The sequence below is a fragment of the Oncorhynchus tshawytscha genome, linkage group LG19, assembly GCF_018296145.1.
Source record: "Oncorhynchus tshawytscha isolate Ot180627B linkage group LG19, Otsh_v2.0, whole genome shotgun sequence".
NCBI classification, from domain to species: Eukaryota; Metazoa; Chordata; class Actinopteri; order Salmoniformes; family Salmonidae; genus Oncorhynchus; species Oncorhynchus tshawytscha.
In genome coordinates, this window is record NC_056447.1 from 44377937 (window position 1) to 44391789 (window position 13853).

The 13853-nt window shown below is 43.7% G+C and overlaps 1 protein-coding gene and 1 pseudogene across 3 annotated transcripts; one reads left to right on the plus strand and one right to left on the minus strand.

Annotated features, from left to right (window-relative positions):
- The window catches only part of LOC112219141, a 228866-nt pseudogene that overhangs the window by 94574 nt on the left and 120439 nt on the right, over positions 1-13853 (plus strand).
- On the minus strand, positions 3473-13429 carry LOC121840083 (splicing factor U2AF 35 kDa subunit-like). Of its 3 annotated transcripts, none has more exons than XM_042301727.1 (8): positions 13273-13429; positions 12570-12657; positions 9480-9546; positions 6962-7011; positions 5693-5791; positions 5362-5495; positions 4614-4706; positions 3473-3826 (listed from the first exon to the last, which is right to left on the minus strand). In XM_042301727.1, exons 1-8 carry the CDS (start codon positions 13314-13316, stop codon positions 3658-3660), a joined length of 744 nt encoding a protein of 247 aa, XP_042157661.1. In that variant the 5' UTR covers positions 13317-13429; the 3' UTR covers positions 3473-3657. The 3 variants fall into 3 exon arrangements, with proteins under 3 accessions (XP_042157661.1, XP_042157659.1, XP_042157660.1); XM_042301725.1 differs by lacking the exon at positions 9480-9546 and adding an exon at positions 8325-8391 and having other exon boundaries at positions 13273-13428; XM_042301726.1 differs by lacking the exon at positions 13273-13429 and adding an exon at positions 8325-8391 and having other exon boundaries at positions 12570-12633.

A 13853-nucleotide genomic window follows, 5' to 3' on the forward strand; every position in this document is an offset into this window, starting at 1 on the left:
ATGGTACTAATTCTTTGGATTCCCAGACAGAGAGTTCAGTCTGTTGTGTTGCCCCTGTCTAATACTAATAGACAGTGTACACTTCCAAGCAGCTGTTCAAATGGACCTCTTTCTGAACTGCACTGAAGACACAAACCTCGCCTGAGTGGCTTGACACCAAATGACCAGCACACAATAAACCCACCGGAGAGCATTGTGTCCTTAGGAAAACAACGTACGGTTGGAGACAGAGAGAGACCAAAGGAAACGTTCCCTCCTGAGCCAGCGCATTTCTTAATGGGACTACTACTGCTGGTCATGCTACTGCTGTTACAGCGTCTGTCTAACTACTGCTATGGCAGATATGGGAGCAGAGGTTTGAGTGTTCCTTGGGTGAGTTCATTTGCAATCTGATCCCCCTTGCAGACAGGTTCACTGAGTGGCAATGAGGCTGAGTTGAGGCTGAAATGTTCAGCGGGTTGTGTTACGTCACAGCTGGCCTTGCGTGTGTAACCAAACCAGTTGAGCTGACACCCTCCAGACCCAACCCACCGGTTGTAACAGTTACTACATGAGATAAAGAGCTTTTCTCAACAGATATTCTCAATACCTTCTACCACAAAGTATGTTATTTAAAAAAATCTCTTTCAGAATTCCCAAAAGTGGAATTAAACGATAGTGTGCGATGATATATAGCCTGGCTAAAAACAAGGGTAAATAACAAAAAGGACAGGATTTACAACCATATAATAATACATATAACTGCCCTACCAAGACAGTGTCCAATAACGCCGGTCCTAACTATTCAGAGCCATGAAGGCCATAGCAGCAGGTAGCCTAGTGGTTAGAGCGTTGGCCTAGTAAACGTAAAGGTTGTAAAAATCGAATCCCCGAGCTGGTGAACATCTGTCGTTCTGCCCCTGAACAAGGCAGTTAACCCACTGTTCCTTGGCCGCAATTGAAAATAAGAATTCGTTCTTATTAACTGATTTGCTTCGTTAAATAAAGGTAAAATAAAATAGCGGATTAAACACCATGGTGAAGGAAGTTTCTGACGACTCTGGAATCGAGCTCTGACTAGATTGGCTCTGCCTCTGAATAGTTATGACAGACAATGTATTTTTAGGGCCATACTAGAAACATATAGTCATGGCACAAGAGTGCACTCATCTATGGCAAATTGTGGTGGGCAAAATGAACTAATGGTGCAGCTCAAATTCATTACCTGCAGCCCTCTGTCACCAGAACAGAAATAGACAACAAATGTGATGGAGGATTCACAGGTATACATTATAACTTCATTTCTCAACACAAAGCGATCTTGTATTCAGGTAACTGATGATAGACAGTAGGACCAAGAAATAGTCCCATATGGTGGGTCAAAGGCAGATGTTTGTGTGTGCCTTTTTGCTAACCCACACCCGTTTCCTAAATGTACCATCATTTTCCTTTTTATTTCACCTTTATTTAACCAGGTAAGCTAGTTGAAAACAAGTTCTCATTTACAACTGCGACCTGACCAAGATAAAGCACAGCCGTGCGACACAAACAACAGAGTTACACATGGAATAAACAAGCGTAGTCAAAAACACAATAACTCCTAACCTACTGTACTACGAAAAGTCAAATCTGACGTTAATTTGACAAACGTTGGATCCCTTCTAGCCATGACCCCATATGGTCGGGGTTTATGGACCCCGGAAATAAACCATGTGCTTGTTTAAAACACGAACGGTCATTGTAGTACCCACCTCTTACTATTATTTTGATTGCCATGACTCAGTAGGTAGGTACAGCATAATTATACAACTTTACAAGGACACAAAACCTTATTTCGATGAATGGAACATGGCATCATAAAATAAATGTGCATTAAAAAAGTTGCACTAACATCATCATGCAAGTGGTCGATCAGTTTCAACTTACCTATGTATCTGATGGTCTAGGAATCTGGAGAGGTAAAGAATCTTCCTCCGGTGATAGAAAGAGACTTACAACAGTTGGATAATAAAGATGACTATCAGCGCGAGGAGGTTAGCCAATCGTTGGGGAAGAATGCATGTTTAGGGCGCACTTTGATTGGCTGCAGCGAGGGAGTCTATTTCTGCCCGTCCTCCAATAAGAGATGCAGATTTGGTGAAACAAGTAGTACATGGCGAAAACGTATGGAAGTTTACCAGGGATCTATTTATATTCATTTCCAAAAAGTAAAGAACCTTCTCAAATGTTAGTTTCAGAAACATCGGAGCCTATACGCAACTCGCGCATCCCATTGTGCCATTCAATGCGTTAACGTGCCTTTCACGCATGGTTTATGGTCGTAAATGTTTGTTTTTTAGGCCACTATTCTTTGTGAGGACTGTATTTTCCAACTGTTGATCTTGGTTGCCCAAGGTCATTTCCATGCGTAACCATTAGACATAATACGGATGGATACATTTGGGTACACGGTCATAACATTTGCTGAGTTCAAAACTGGGTACTCGGAAAAATAGGTTCAGACGTCAGTGACCTTCAGGTCGGAGTCTAGAAAGAGGCTGGAGTTCGAGTGACCATTCAAAAGATTTTTCCCAGTCGGAGTTCGTTTTTCCCCCCACCGAGTTCCCAGTTGTTTTGAACGGGCAACTGTACAACTCACGACACACTTAACTATTGGTCCATTCAAGACAACTGATGGCTCATTCAAATAACTGGGAACTTTGGGGGGGGAAGAGCCAACCCCGGGATCTCAGGCCGTTTTCTAGAGCTCCAAATGACGTCATGATTTGACCTCGTATTTTCCAAGTTCAAATGCTCCATTCAAAACTGGGAACTCCGAAAAATAAGAGGTCAAATCATGACGTCAGTGAGCTTAAGTTCAGCTCTTAAATGCCCAGTGACAGTAGCTTTACTCTACCTGTCAAACTCATTCCACAGGGCCAAGTGTCTGCGTGTTTTCCCTCCTCTCTTGTACTTGATCAATTAAGTCACTAATTAGGAACACATCAACCACAGTACCCAATCGCGCCACAAAAGCCGCGGCCCTTGCAGAGCAAGGGGAACAAGTTTGTGAGTGACTGTGGTTGTTGTGTGCAGAGGGTCCCTGGTTCGAGCCCAGGTTGGAGGAGAGGACGGAAGCTATACATCTAGGTCTCAGAGCAAGTGACATCACCGACTGAAACACTGTTAGCGCGCACCACCGCTAACTAGCCAGCCATTTCACATCGGCCACACTTGCATACATTACATTCAAACGTGTGATAAATGCAGAGGGATTTCTTAAGCTCATTGCCTATACCAGGGCTCTCTAACACTGTTCCTGGAGCGCTACCATCCTCTGGGTTGATAAGCTGTTAGTCACAACTGCTTTAAAACCTACAGGAGGGTATCACTCCAGGAACATGGTTGGAGAGCCCTGGCCCATGCAGTAAACCCTTTCACCCAGTCTTATCCCTGATAGATTGTAACTCCAACACCAACCAACTGCAGCAATGAAAGAGGACACAGCAGAGAATCACTACAAAGTCTGTTTTATTGAGAAAGCAACGGAAGCTTGTATTTGTGTCTTTAAAAAAGGGATAAAAGAAATGAAATTAACGAGGATTCCAACATGTTACACACATTTTCATCACGGGAGAGAGAGGTAGGAGGAGGGGGACAAGGGGTTGGAAGAGGGGGATAATTAGGTCTTGGCTCATCTTAAAACCTTCCAGAACGTTCCCGGTCCCTGGACCTCCGTTTCTCGCGGTCTCGTCCGCCACCTCTTCCACCATCGCCACCACGGCCACGGTCTCGGGAGCGAGAACGCCTTTCCCGGGATCGCGAGCGAGAGCGGTGTCCTCCTCCTCCACCACCTCCTCCTCCTTTGCTAGAAAGGGAGAAATAAAATGCTTGAACCAAAGCACACAACTTAACCAGCCTAGAGAATACTCAAACCTCAACTAAAAATGAGGCTTTTACTTTAGTCAACTACACAAGTACCAGTGGTGGGGAAAAGTACCCAATTGTCATACTTGAGTTAAAGTAAAAGATACCTTAATAGAAAATGTAATAGTCTAAAAGTATTTGGTTTTAAATATAATTATCAAAAGTAAATGTAAATTGCTAAAATATACATAAGTCTCAAAAGTAAAAGTATAAATCATTTCAAATTCCTTATATTCAGCAAACCAGACGGCACGATTCTTGTTTTTTTTTGCATTTACGAATAGACAGGGGCACACTCCAACACTCGGGCATCAATTACAAACAAAGCATGTGTGTTTAGTGAGTCCGCCAGATCAGATGCAGTAGGAATGACCAGGGATGTTCTCTTTGTGTGATTTAGACCATTTTCCCGTCCTGTTAAGCATTAAAAACGGAACGAGTACCTTTCGGTGTCAAGGAAAATATCATGAGGAAATAGTACATCATTTTCTTTAGGAATGTGGTAGAGTAAAAGTTAAAGCAATCAAATACACAAATAGTAAAAGTACAGATACCCCCAAAAACTACTTAAGTAGTACTTTAAAGTATTTTTTACTTAAGTACTTTACACCACTGCCAAGTACAGTATTTGATGCTTCACCATTCAATCCCATGAAACAGTCAAATGTTCACCGTGACACAGAACAAGGTCTTCCTGGAATACAAACATTCCTTAGAATGTGTCCTACCCTTTTCTGCGGCGTCCATACAGGTCCCGACGGAGTTCCCTGGAGATGGGTTTCAGGTGCATGAAGTTGCAGAAGCCTCCTCTGGTGCACTCTCTGTGGATGGTAGGCAAGCAGGGGGTTAATACTGTTACCGCGTGTGAGAAAAGCTTTTCCAATCGCCACCTGTATCCACTGACTATCACGTTTACCACCCTACACTCCAAAGCAGAGACCTAGCTAGCTACATGCATCTCTCCTGCTGGAGTTAGCCAAACAGTTCAACTGTAGCCTTTAAGCAAACAATGGGTGTTCCAATGGAAAAACACTTGAGGCACCATCCCAAATGACACCCTATATAGTGCACTACTTTGACCAGGGCCCATAGGGAATAGGATGCCATTTCCCAACACAGCCTGAGTTATATAGTTATATGCTGCAGGGAAACAAGACTACATTCTTCCTGTCGGATAAGAGGTGGCAACTTAAGCCTCAAGCCAAGGGTGTATTCATTAGGAAGAAAATGGGACAAAACAGGGAGGATTCTGAATTTGTCCAATAGAAACTCTAGTTTTCGGGTGTAAAACGTTTTCCGTTTGGTGTAAATGGTTTACGTTGAAAATAGTTTTAGGACTACTGATTACATGGTGGAACTGGAAAAATATGGTGGAATGCAGTGGTGAAACAAGGCGTCTGGTTACTGTTGCAGGTACACCGACTGTCACACACAGCAGTGTATAGACATTCATCAGAAAGAGAGATCGACACTGACCCCATCTCATACTGCCGACAGCAGGCTTCCCTGAAGTCAGTGACGGGGGAGAGCTCTGAGTGGACAGGCTGACCGTTGAACCAGCGGTTGTTCAGGTCCATCACCGCTTTCTCCGCATCCTCTTCCCGACGGAACTACACACACAGAGAGAGAGAGAGAGGAGAGGCCATGTTTTAGACAGATTTATGCTCTGATGAAGGTCGATGAACCCAAAGACGAGCTACTATAAAAACAGGACTTTTCCTGTTTCTCCAGACAAATTAACGCAATCACACTGAAGATGGATGCAGGGAGAATTTAACATGGCTGACATGGGATCTCTGACCCTCACCTTCACATAGACGTTGCCGACCAGGTGGTCGCCAAGGTTGTCGCACACGTTCATCTCCTCCACCTCTCCGTACTTCTCCTCCATCTCTGTGAAGACTTCCTGTAGGGGTTAGGGTCAGAAGATGGGGTTAGGGTCATGTGTGACAAAACAATCACTGATTGATAAGTAAAGCAGCACCATGGAGACCCACTTTAAAAGATCCACTAAGAACTACACTGAACAAAAATATAGAAATGCAACATGCAACAATTTCAAAGATTTTACTGAGTTACAGTTCACATAAGGAAATCAGTCATTGAAATAAATTCATTAGGCCCTAATCTATGGATTTCACATGACTGGGAACACAGATATGCATCTGTTGGTCACAGATACCTTAAAAAAAAAGGTAGGGCGTAGATCAGAAAACCAGTCAGTATCTGGTGTGAACATCATTTGCCTCATGCAGCGCGACACATCTCCGTCGCATAGAGTTGATCACGCTGTTAATTATGGCCTGAGGAATGTTGATCCACTCCTCGGCAATGGCTGTGCAAAAGTTTCTGGATATTGGCGGGAACTGGAACACGCTGTCGTACACGGCCGATCCAGAGCATCCCAAACATGCTGAACGGGTGACATGTCTGGTGAGTATGCAAACCATGGAAGAACTGGGACACTGTCAGCTTCCAGGAATTGTGTACAGCTTCTTGTGACATTTGGTAGTGCATTATGCTGAAACACGAGGTGATGGCGGTGGATGAATGGCACGACAATGGGCCTCAGGATCTTATCACGTATCGCTGTGTATTCAAATTGCCATGGATAAAATGCAATTGTGTTAGTAGTCTGTAGCTTATGTCTGCCCATACCATAAGCCTACCATAGGGAACTCTTTTCACAACGCTGACATCAGCAAACCGCTCACCCACACGACCTCATACACGTGGTCTGCGATTGGAAGTACTGCCAAATTCTCTAAAACGATATTAGTGGTGGCTAATGAGAGATATTAACATTCAATTCTATGGCAACAGCCCTGGTGGACATTTTCTGCAGTCAGCATGCAAACTGCACACTCCCACAACTTGACACATCTGTGACATTGTGTTGAGTGACAAAACTGCACATTTTAGAGTGGCCTTTTGTCACCAGCACAAGGTGCATCTGTGTAATGATCGTGCTGTTTAATCAGCTTGTTGATATGCCACACCAGTCAGGTGGATGGATTATCTTGGCAAAGGAGAATGAGGTGAAACATCACAAGTATCTCGTGCCGAGGTCACTCACCTCAAAGAACTCGTCATAGTGCTCTTGCATTTCCACATCGCTGACGGCACCTAAAACCATGAACAAATAACCAGTCAGAAAGCAGCTAGACGGAGGAGGCAGAGTCACTAAGCATCTGCATCAGTGTAATTTCACATCCAACGACTTAAGAGAATATATAGACAACATACCAAGCTGAACCATGAAACTAACATACAAGTTAACTTTGTCGCCATACTTGTTTCACACGTGTCCTATAGCCACCATTTTAACTGCATCAGTTAATTCAACCCCTTGGAAATCCCCAGATAAACATTACAATGGTGCAACAGCCACCATTTTAAGTAAATCAGGCCAGCGATCTATTAGATTTGTAAATCAATTAAGCCAATTTCATGTATACATTAAGACGACACCACTTTGGAACAACAACCTTAATGACAGTGTCTCAGCACCAGCCAGCTCCAATGACGGCGTTTCAGAACACTGGCAGTGGATCTGGCTGGTGCTGAAAATGAGTCCCAACAGTGTATGAAAGTGGAGCTGGCTGGTGCTGAAAATGAGTCCCAACGAAGCTAGTATGAAAGTGGAGCTGGCTGGTGCTGAAAATGAGTCCCAACGAAGCTAGTATGAAAGTGGAGCTGGCTGGTGCTGAAAATGAGTCCCAACGAAGCTAGTATGAGCAAGAAATGCATGCAAACTAGTCAATTTTAGAAGTTGAAAGTCTAGAAATATACAGAAACATTCACTGCATTTCAGGAGTATTTTACCCATAACGCTCAACCTGAAGGACAGGACAGACGGCTCCCCATTTCTCCCTTGCCTGTGGTCTTGGTATTAAACTGAATGACCCTCATGCAAGAATCAATATAATGGCTAGGTAAATATGTAGCTGATATCTTGCCAGTCAGAGGGGGTCTGTGAGAATGGTATGATTTTCAGAGCTATTGATCAAGTGACATGTCTGGCCTTCTCCATGACGCAAATATTACTTCATCATTTATATTTTGCATAAGCAACAGCATTATTGTGTGCCATGGAGAAAGCTACCCACACTGAGCCCATCACACCAGGCTCACATCAGTGATGCCTCCAGGGATGACAGTGTACATGTCTGGATTCAGCTAATAGGAATACAATAGCATCTGGGTGTTGTCTGGGCACATTGTTTTTAGTAGCCTGGACCTGAATTCAAACTAAATGTTTCCTCCGGCAAATGGGGGTGCTGTTTCAGAAAAAAATCAGATAGGGTATAATATAAAATGGGGTGTTGTTTCCTAGGGCAAATGGGGGTGTTGTTTCAGTGTAGGTAGGTGTACACCAGATAACTATAATATAATGAGCAGTCCATGCCGCAGGGCCCTGCAAATGTAGGGGAACTTACAGCGTATACCATCGGCAGACTGGGCAGTGTTTTGAGGGTTACGGTAAATGTTCAACAGGGCAATGGTCTGAAATACAAAACAAACATTTTTGTGATACATGTCAAGCAGTAATGGGGTTTTGGGGGAAGAAAGTTAAAGCATCATGCTCCTTACAACAGGCCCTGAAGAGAACACACTGGGTCAGCTAATACTTCCTCAATGGACACATTTCAAGCCATAACTAGCTTCATTAGTCCCCTCTATGGAACTCTGCTCTGAACCATAGAGTGCATGGTGTGATCTGAAATGCTGAAAGAGAAGGTAACAGCGTGTCTCCTGACCACAGACGTCTCTGCCAGGGCTTCACAGGAGGCTGCAATCACAAGGAACTCAGAACGAATCAAAGTAATGCCAGTTAAAAAGAGACATTACTGACAAGTGTTACTGGAGAAGTAGCAAGGTATATTCATGTGTTGATCATTCAATCCAACACATTTTCCCAAAGAAAATAGCTGTTTGTGAATAGGCCACAGTACAAAAGTAATCTAAGTAAGCACATATGAAGCCATCTCTGGGCTATGGAGGGAGGGAGGTGTTTGGCTAGTTCTGAGGTCCTTGTTTGGAAAGTCAGTCATCAGAAGAGAACAGAACCGTGGCCCAGACAGAGTCTCCTGTGAGAGTCCACAGCCATACCTACCTGTGTGAGAGGAGAGGCATCAGCTCTGGTAAGACAGGGCTCAACACTGGGTACTGCTCACACAGTGGAGGGTTGCAACTAGGTCTACCCATTTATAGTGCTCAAGGTAGTTTGGGATTTAAATTGGTCAATATAGTCTATAGCATTATGGAATATGTTTTTGTTTTGAGTGGCTGAGAGATTGTGTATAAGAGGGCAAAGACTGAGGCAGAGGAAACAGAAATATTTGACGATACAAAAGAGATTGAGGAGCATCCTGTTTATTTATCTGATAGTAATGGTTTGCCATTCGGGGTGGGGACTGGGAGGAGCAGTTACAGTAGCCGAAGTGTGAGAGAGGTACTGTAATGTTGGGTTCCCTGCTAACAGAGGTGAGGCAGTCCTCACAGCTGGGCTGCTACGTGACCTACATATGGGGAGCAGGAGGGGGAAAGGAGGGATTTCTGAACCCCTGAGGCTAACAGATCTTTGGACTTACAGCGAGAGGCGTCGGCCGTCTGTGCACTGTTTTGGGGGTTACGGTAGATGTTTTGAATCAAGATGGTCTGCCGGGATGACAAGAATACAAGAGATAAATCATTAAATTTGTGTAAATTCCAAATGAGTCTAGGTCCCTGATTACTGACGTAAATACGCTATTGTGTTTACTGACTTAGGAGTCGAATCTCTCCTTAGAATCTATGGGCTGTATTTCAGAGAAGTTGGGGTAGAGGACAGAATGTGAACGGAGCGAGCTCAATTTGACTGGAGCGTGCAGCGAGTTTCCAAAGGCTGGAGCGTCAGCCTTCTTGCCAGATTCCAATAGCGCTCACTTCCCGAGCTCAGGGCATGCCCAGCCCAGCATGCATTTGTAGTCTACCTGTGTGCTGCTATAGCCCCTTGCTTTAGCTACTGCCATCAAGTATGCTACTTATTTCCATAAATTTTTTATATTTTTTTATAATAATCAAGGTGACTTACAAAGACGAGAAGGACCAAGAGAGACTGCAGTGATGTAGTGTCCACAACTAAAGAATCATTTTGGTGGCTTCCCGGGTCTAAGGCACTGCATCGCAGTGATGCGGAGTCACTACAGCCTGGGGTTCGATCTCAGGCTGTGTCAGAACCGGCCGTATCTGGGAGTCCCATATGGTGGCGTACAATTGGCCCAGCGTCATCTGGGTTAGGGGAGGGTTTGGCCGGGGGGGCTTTACTTGGCTCATCGTGCGCGTGACTCGTGGCAGGCCAGGCGCCTGCAGGCCGACTTCGGTCATCAGTAGAACGGGGTTTCCTCCAACAAATTGGTGGCCTGGCTTCCGAGTTAAGCGAGCGGGTGTGAAAAAGTACGGCTTGGCAGGTCATGTTTCGGAGGATGCACGACTCGACCTTCACCTCTCCCGAGCTCGTTGGGGAGTGTCAGCGACGAGACAAAATAGTGAACACGAAATCAGGGACAAAAAGGGGGTGAAGAATTACACCCCAAAAAATTATCATTTTGGAATCTGAAAGAAATCCCAAAAGCATGATGGGGAACTTACTACATGCACATGCTAACAGAAAGGAACGAGGGGGGCAGCTAGCTAAGAGTGTTATTGTAGCAAAGTATTTATAAACTAAGTTTTGTTAATTTTGGTTCTATTAGCTATACAATATGCCATAATTGATTTTGGCTCAATAGGTCTGGCATATTCAAGGAGCTTTCAATTTTTATAGGATTATTTGTTAAATTCTGATTTAAACGAATGGAGCGGCTGTTTTTTTCCTTCTGTGTCTGCAGAGCGGTTTTTAGCGGAGCAATTGGAAAGGACGTGGATCGCCGCGCAAGCACCACTCCATGAGCGGGATTTCTGACCGGCTCAACTCCGCCCACATGCTCTGGTAGAGGAGGATCATCCAATCAGTCTACTGATAGAAAGCTTTGTTTTGTTTCTCATGGTTCGCATAGGGCCAAGCACAACTATCCTGAGTTGGGAGACCTAGGGTTAGGTCAGATTGAGTCTTTCGATATGAAGTGGCGGAGCTGTTTAATGAAGCACAAGGACAGGGGAATTGAGCTGCCACCGTGTCTATCAAATGTCTACCAAAGAGCCAGGCAAGCCGTCTATAGGAGGGGAGCAGGTTGGCCTCATGTCGATGTGAGCATAGTCAAAAGACCCAGGTTGGAGGAAAATATACCATTCAGGATAACACTACTTCATTTCATCAAGGTTGTGCCATCTGCCATTGCATCATGCATACCATAATCAGTGTTAGCCTACCAGTGGCTAGGGTGACCACATATCCCGGATTGTGCAGGACACTCCCACATTTAAATTCAATTAAAACACCACTAATTTACAAAAAAGTTAGATGTCTGTATTTAAGTCAGATTTCCTATTCATTTGATGAGAATTGACATTCTTAACCGTCTCTTTTGTAGTCATGTTACACTTTTGACAAGATATATTATAAGGCCGTGGTACTGGTAACGTTGAACACTTCTCCAATCGTTGAGGATCTCTGATATTCTGCACAGCGCAAGACGAGACTAAGGCCAATGTCATATTGTCAACCAAAATCACATGTCAAATCCTTTCGGGATTTGCTGCTGACAGTGAGTAAACTACTTACAAAAAGTGTGCTTCTGATGAATAGCTACAAGAGTAAATATTAGACTGACAGAAGGTAATTTCGTCACACTTGTAAGGCACTCCATACTCAGTTGCTCATTCAGCGTAATTGCTGCTACTTCACTCAATCCCGTTTGAAGTCTTCCTTCCTAACTGTATTAAATTCTCTGACAAACCAGAAATGGTTCCTTGGCCAAATATTCCCCGATTTTCATAACAGCCACACGTGGCCTCTTTTGCGTCACCAAATTTTGTGCGAGCCCGGAAAAAGAGTAGGCTTCATGCGCTTCGATTACCCTGGTGCAGCTGCAAAAAAATATGTATTCACGTTCGTGGGACAGTATAGCCTCTACGTCTCGCAAAATCATCCCGTTGTCCTGCATTTGGGTATTTTAAAAATGTGGTCACCCTACCAACAGCAGTTGCTTCTCTTCTGATGATAAATATTGACTGAGAAGCATTGACATGCTACCAAGCCTATCCTCATCAATCATAATGCAGGTTCTCTGAAAGGCAACAGACCACAATGTTATATACACACACTTCTGTAGGTAAGCCAATCGTGGAATCTGAAATGCAAACGTGCACAGGGTTAGTGGAAACAGATCGGCAAACATTTTGGTCTACTTTACATCTGCTCAGCAACCTGTTCTTCCACATGAAGCTATTGCAGTATGTACCTAGGCCCATTGGAACATGGAAGCAACATTGCACACGTGAATGGAATTAGGGCTAATTGACAACACTGCATGTTTCAGTACTTCATGAATGATTATTTGATCCTACACAAGGTTAAGTCCAATCTCCACACAAACAAGTAAACAATCAAATGTGAGTATAATCAGTAACGCGAGCTAGCTAACAAAGAAACCTAAGGAAGTCCTGATACGTTCTAGTGGGCTATATCACAAGCATCGGGCAATTGCTTGCCATAAACCCCTAGCTAGCTAATCATATTCAAGACATGGAAGTACGCTTACCTGGCTGAAAGTTGGCTTGTTGTGCAACCTAGAGCAGCGGTCCCCATGTCTGCACGCTCCAATTTTAAAGTAGAATGAACAATTGACCCTTGAACATGGACAAGAAAGTAAACAAATTAGATGTTGATTAATGGCTAGGTTAGTGTTCGCTTTGCATAGGTTTGTTGCTGCATCTAGCTAGCTACAATGGAAAACAAAAACACGATTCCGTGTATACTTGTGCAGTTGCCAACCTAGCCACTGGAGTCGACTCGAGACAATGCTAAAGAGTTAGCTAGCTACAGTAGCACGCTAGTTAGCTGCAGATTAGCTTAGCAAACCAAACTTTGAGGTTATACTAACTAGCAAACCATTTAGCTACTGACTCGTATAACATTTGATACTAAATTGATCTAGAAAATAAAGACTGATTTAGCTTAGTCTGGCCGATTTGGAGGGATACTGACGCGACGTAGCACATGCCGCATTTTCAAACCAAGCCGCCGCCTCCTCCATTCAAGCAAGTTAACTAGCCTTCTACAGTATAGTCAGGATGCTACGCTAGCTAGCCACACAAGTCTGAATGAAAAACAACGGGTGCAGTAGCAGTCGTATTTGTAAGTAACCTGGTAGCTTTTTGGGTTAAAACGTGCACGTTCTACAGAATAGCCATTTTATTAGCATTATTATTTCAGCAGTTTCACAAAAAGACGAAATAACCTACTTGTCTTTCTCTGTTCCGAAAATGGAGGCCAGGTACTCCGCCATCTTCGGTTTGTCAACTAAATGGTGCTCTACGTCATGTATTCGACACTTGCCGCTTTTTTGACAGAGGCAAAAGTTGTGCTCTTCGTCATTGTCGTTTGCATACGCTCTAATCTTGTCTGTTTTTTCCCCTTAATACTCTCATGGGGGCGCAATTGCATCCATTTTGATTTCATGAATAGGGCCAAAGATTATGATAACTAAAGCCCTTTCATCTGTTTTAGGGCCCTGTAGAAAATCTCTGCATGTATGCTACGCTGAATAAAGAAGAAGAAGAAGGAAAGAAGTTTTACTTTAAGAAGATTACTTTATTGTATAACGTCCATTCATAATGTAAATTAGTAGTAAGGGGTTTCAGACTTCCTAGTATCATTCAATGAGAGGATAGTAGAGCTGACAAAACAACGACAGCATAGATCCTAAAGCCACCACACAATGTTGGCACATGACTCAATATTACCCTCCAACCACACAGAAAAACCACAGCAGGGTTATATTAGAGACTATGTGTATGTTCACACAGAGAGATCTGACAGATAT

Bases quoted from the DNA above. Each gene is read 5' to 3' on its own strand.
- LOC121840083 (XM_042301727.1), bottom strand. From the start codon at position 13,316: ATGGCGGAGTACCTGGCCTCCATTTTCGGAACAGAGAAAGACAA. The intron at 5,792-6,961 runs GTGAGTGACCTC...TAACCCCTACAG, and splicing joins ACTATGACGAGTTCTTTGAG to GAAGTCTTCACAGAGATGGA. The intron at 4,707-5,361 runs GTCAGTGTCGAT...TACCATCCACAG, and splicing joins TGTCGGCAGTATGAGATGGG to AGAGTGCACCAGAGGAGGCT.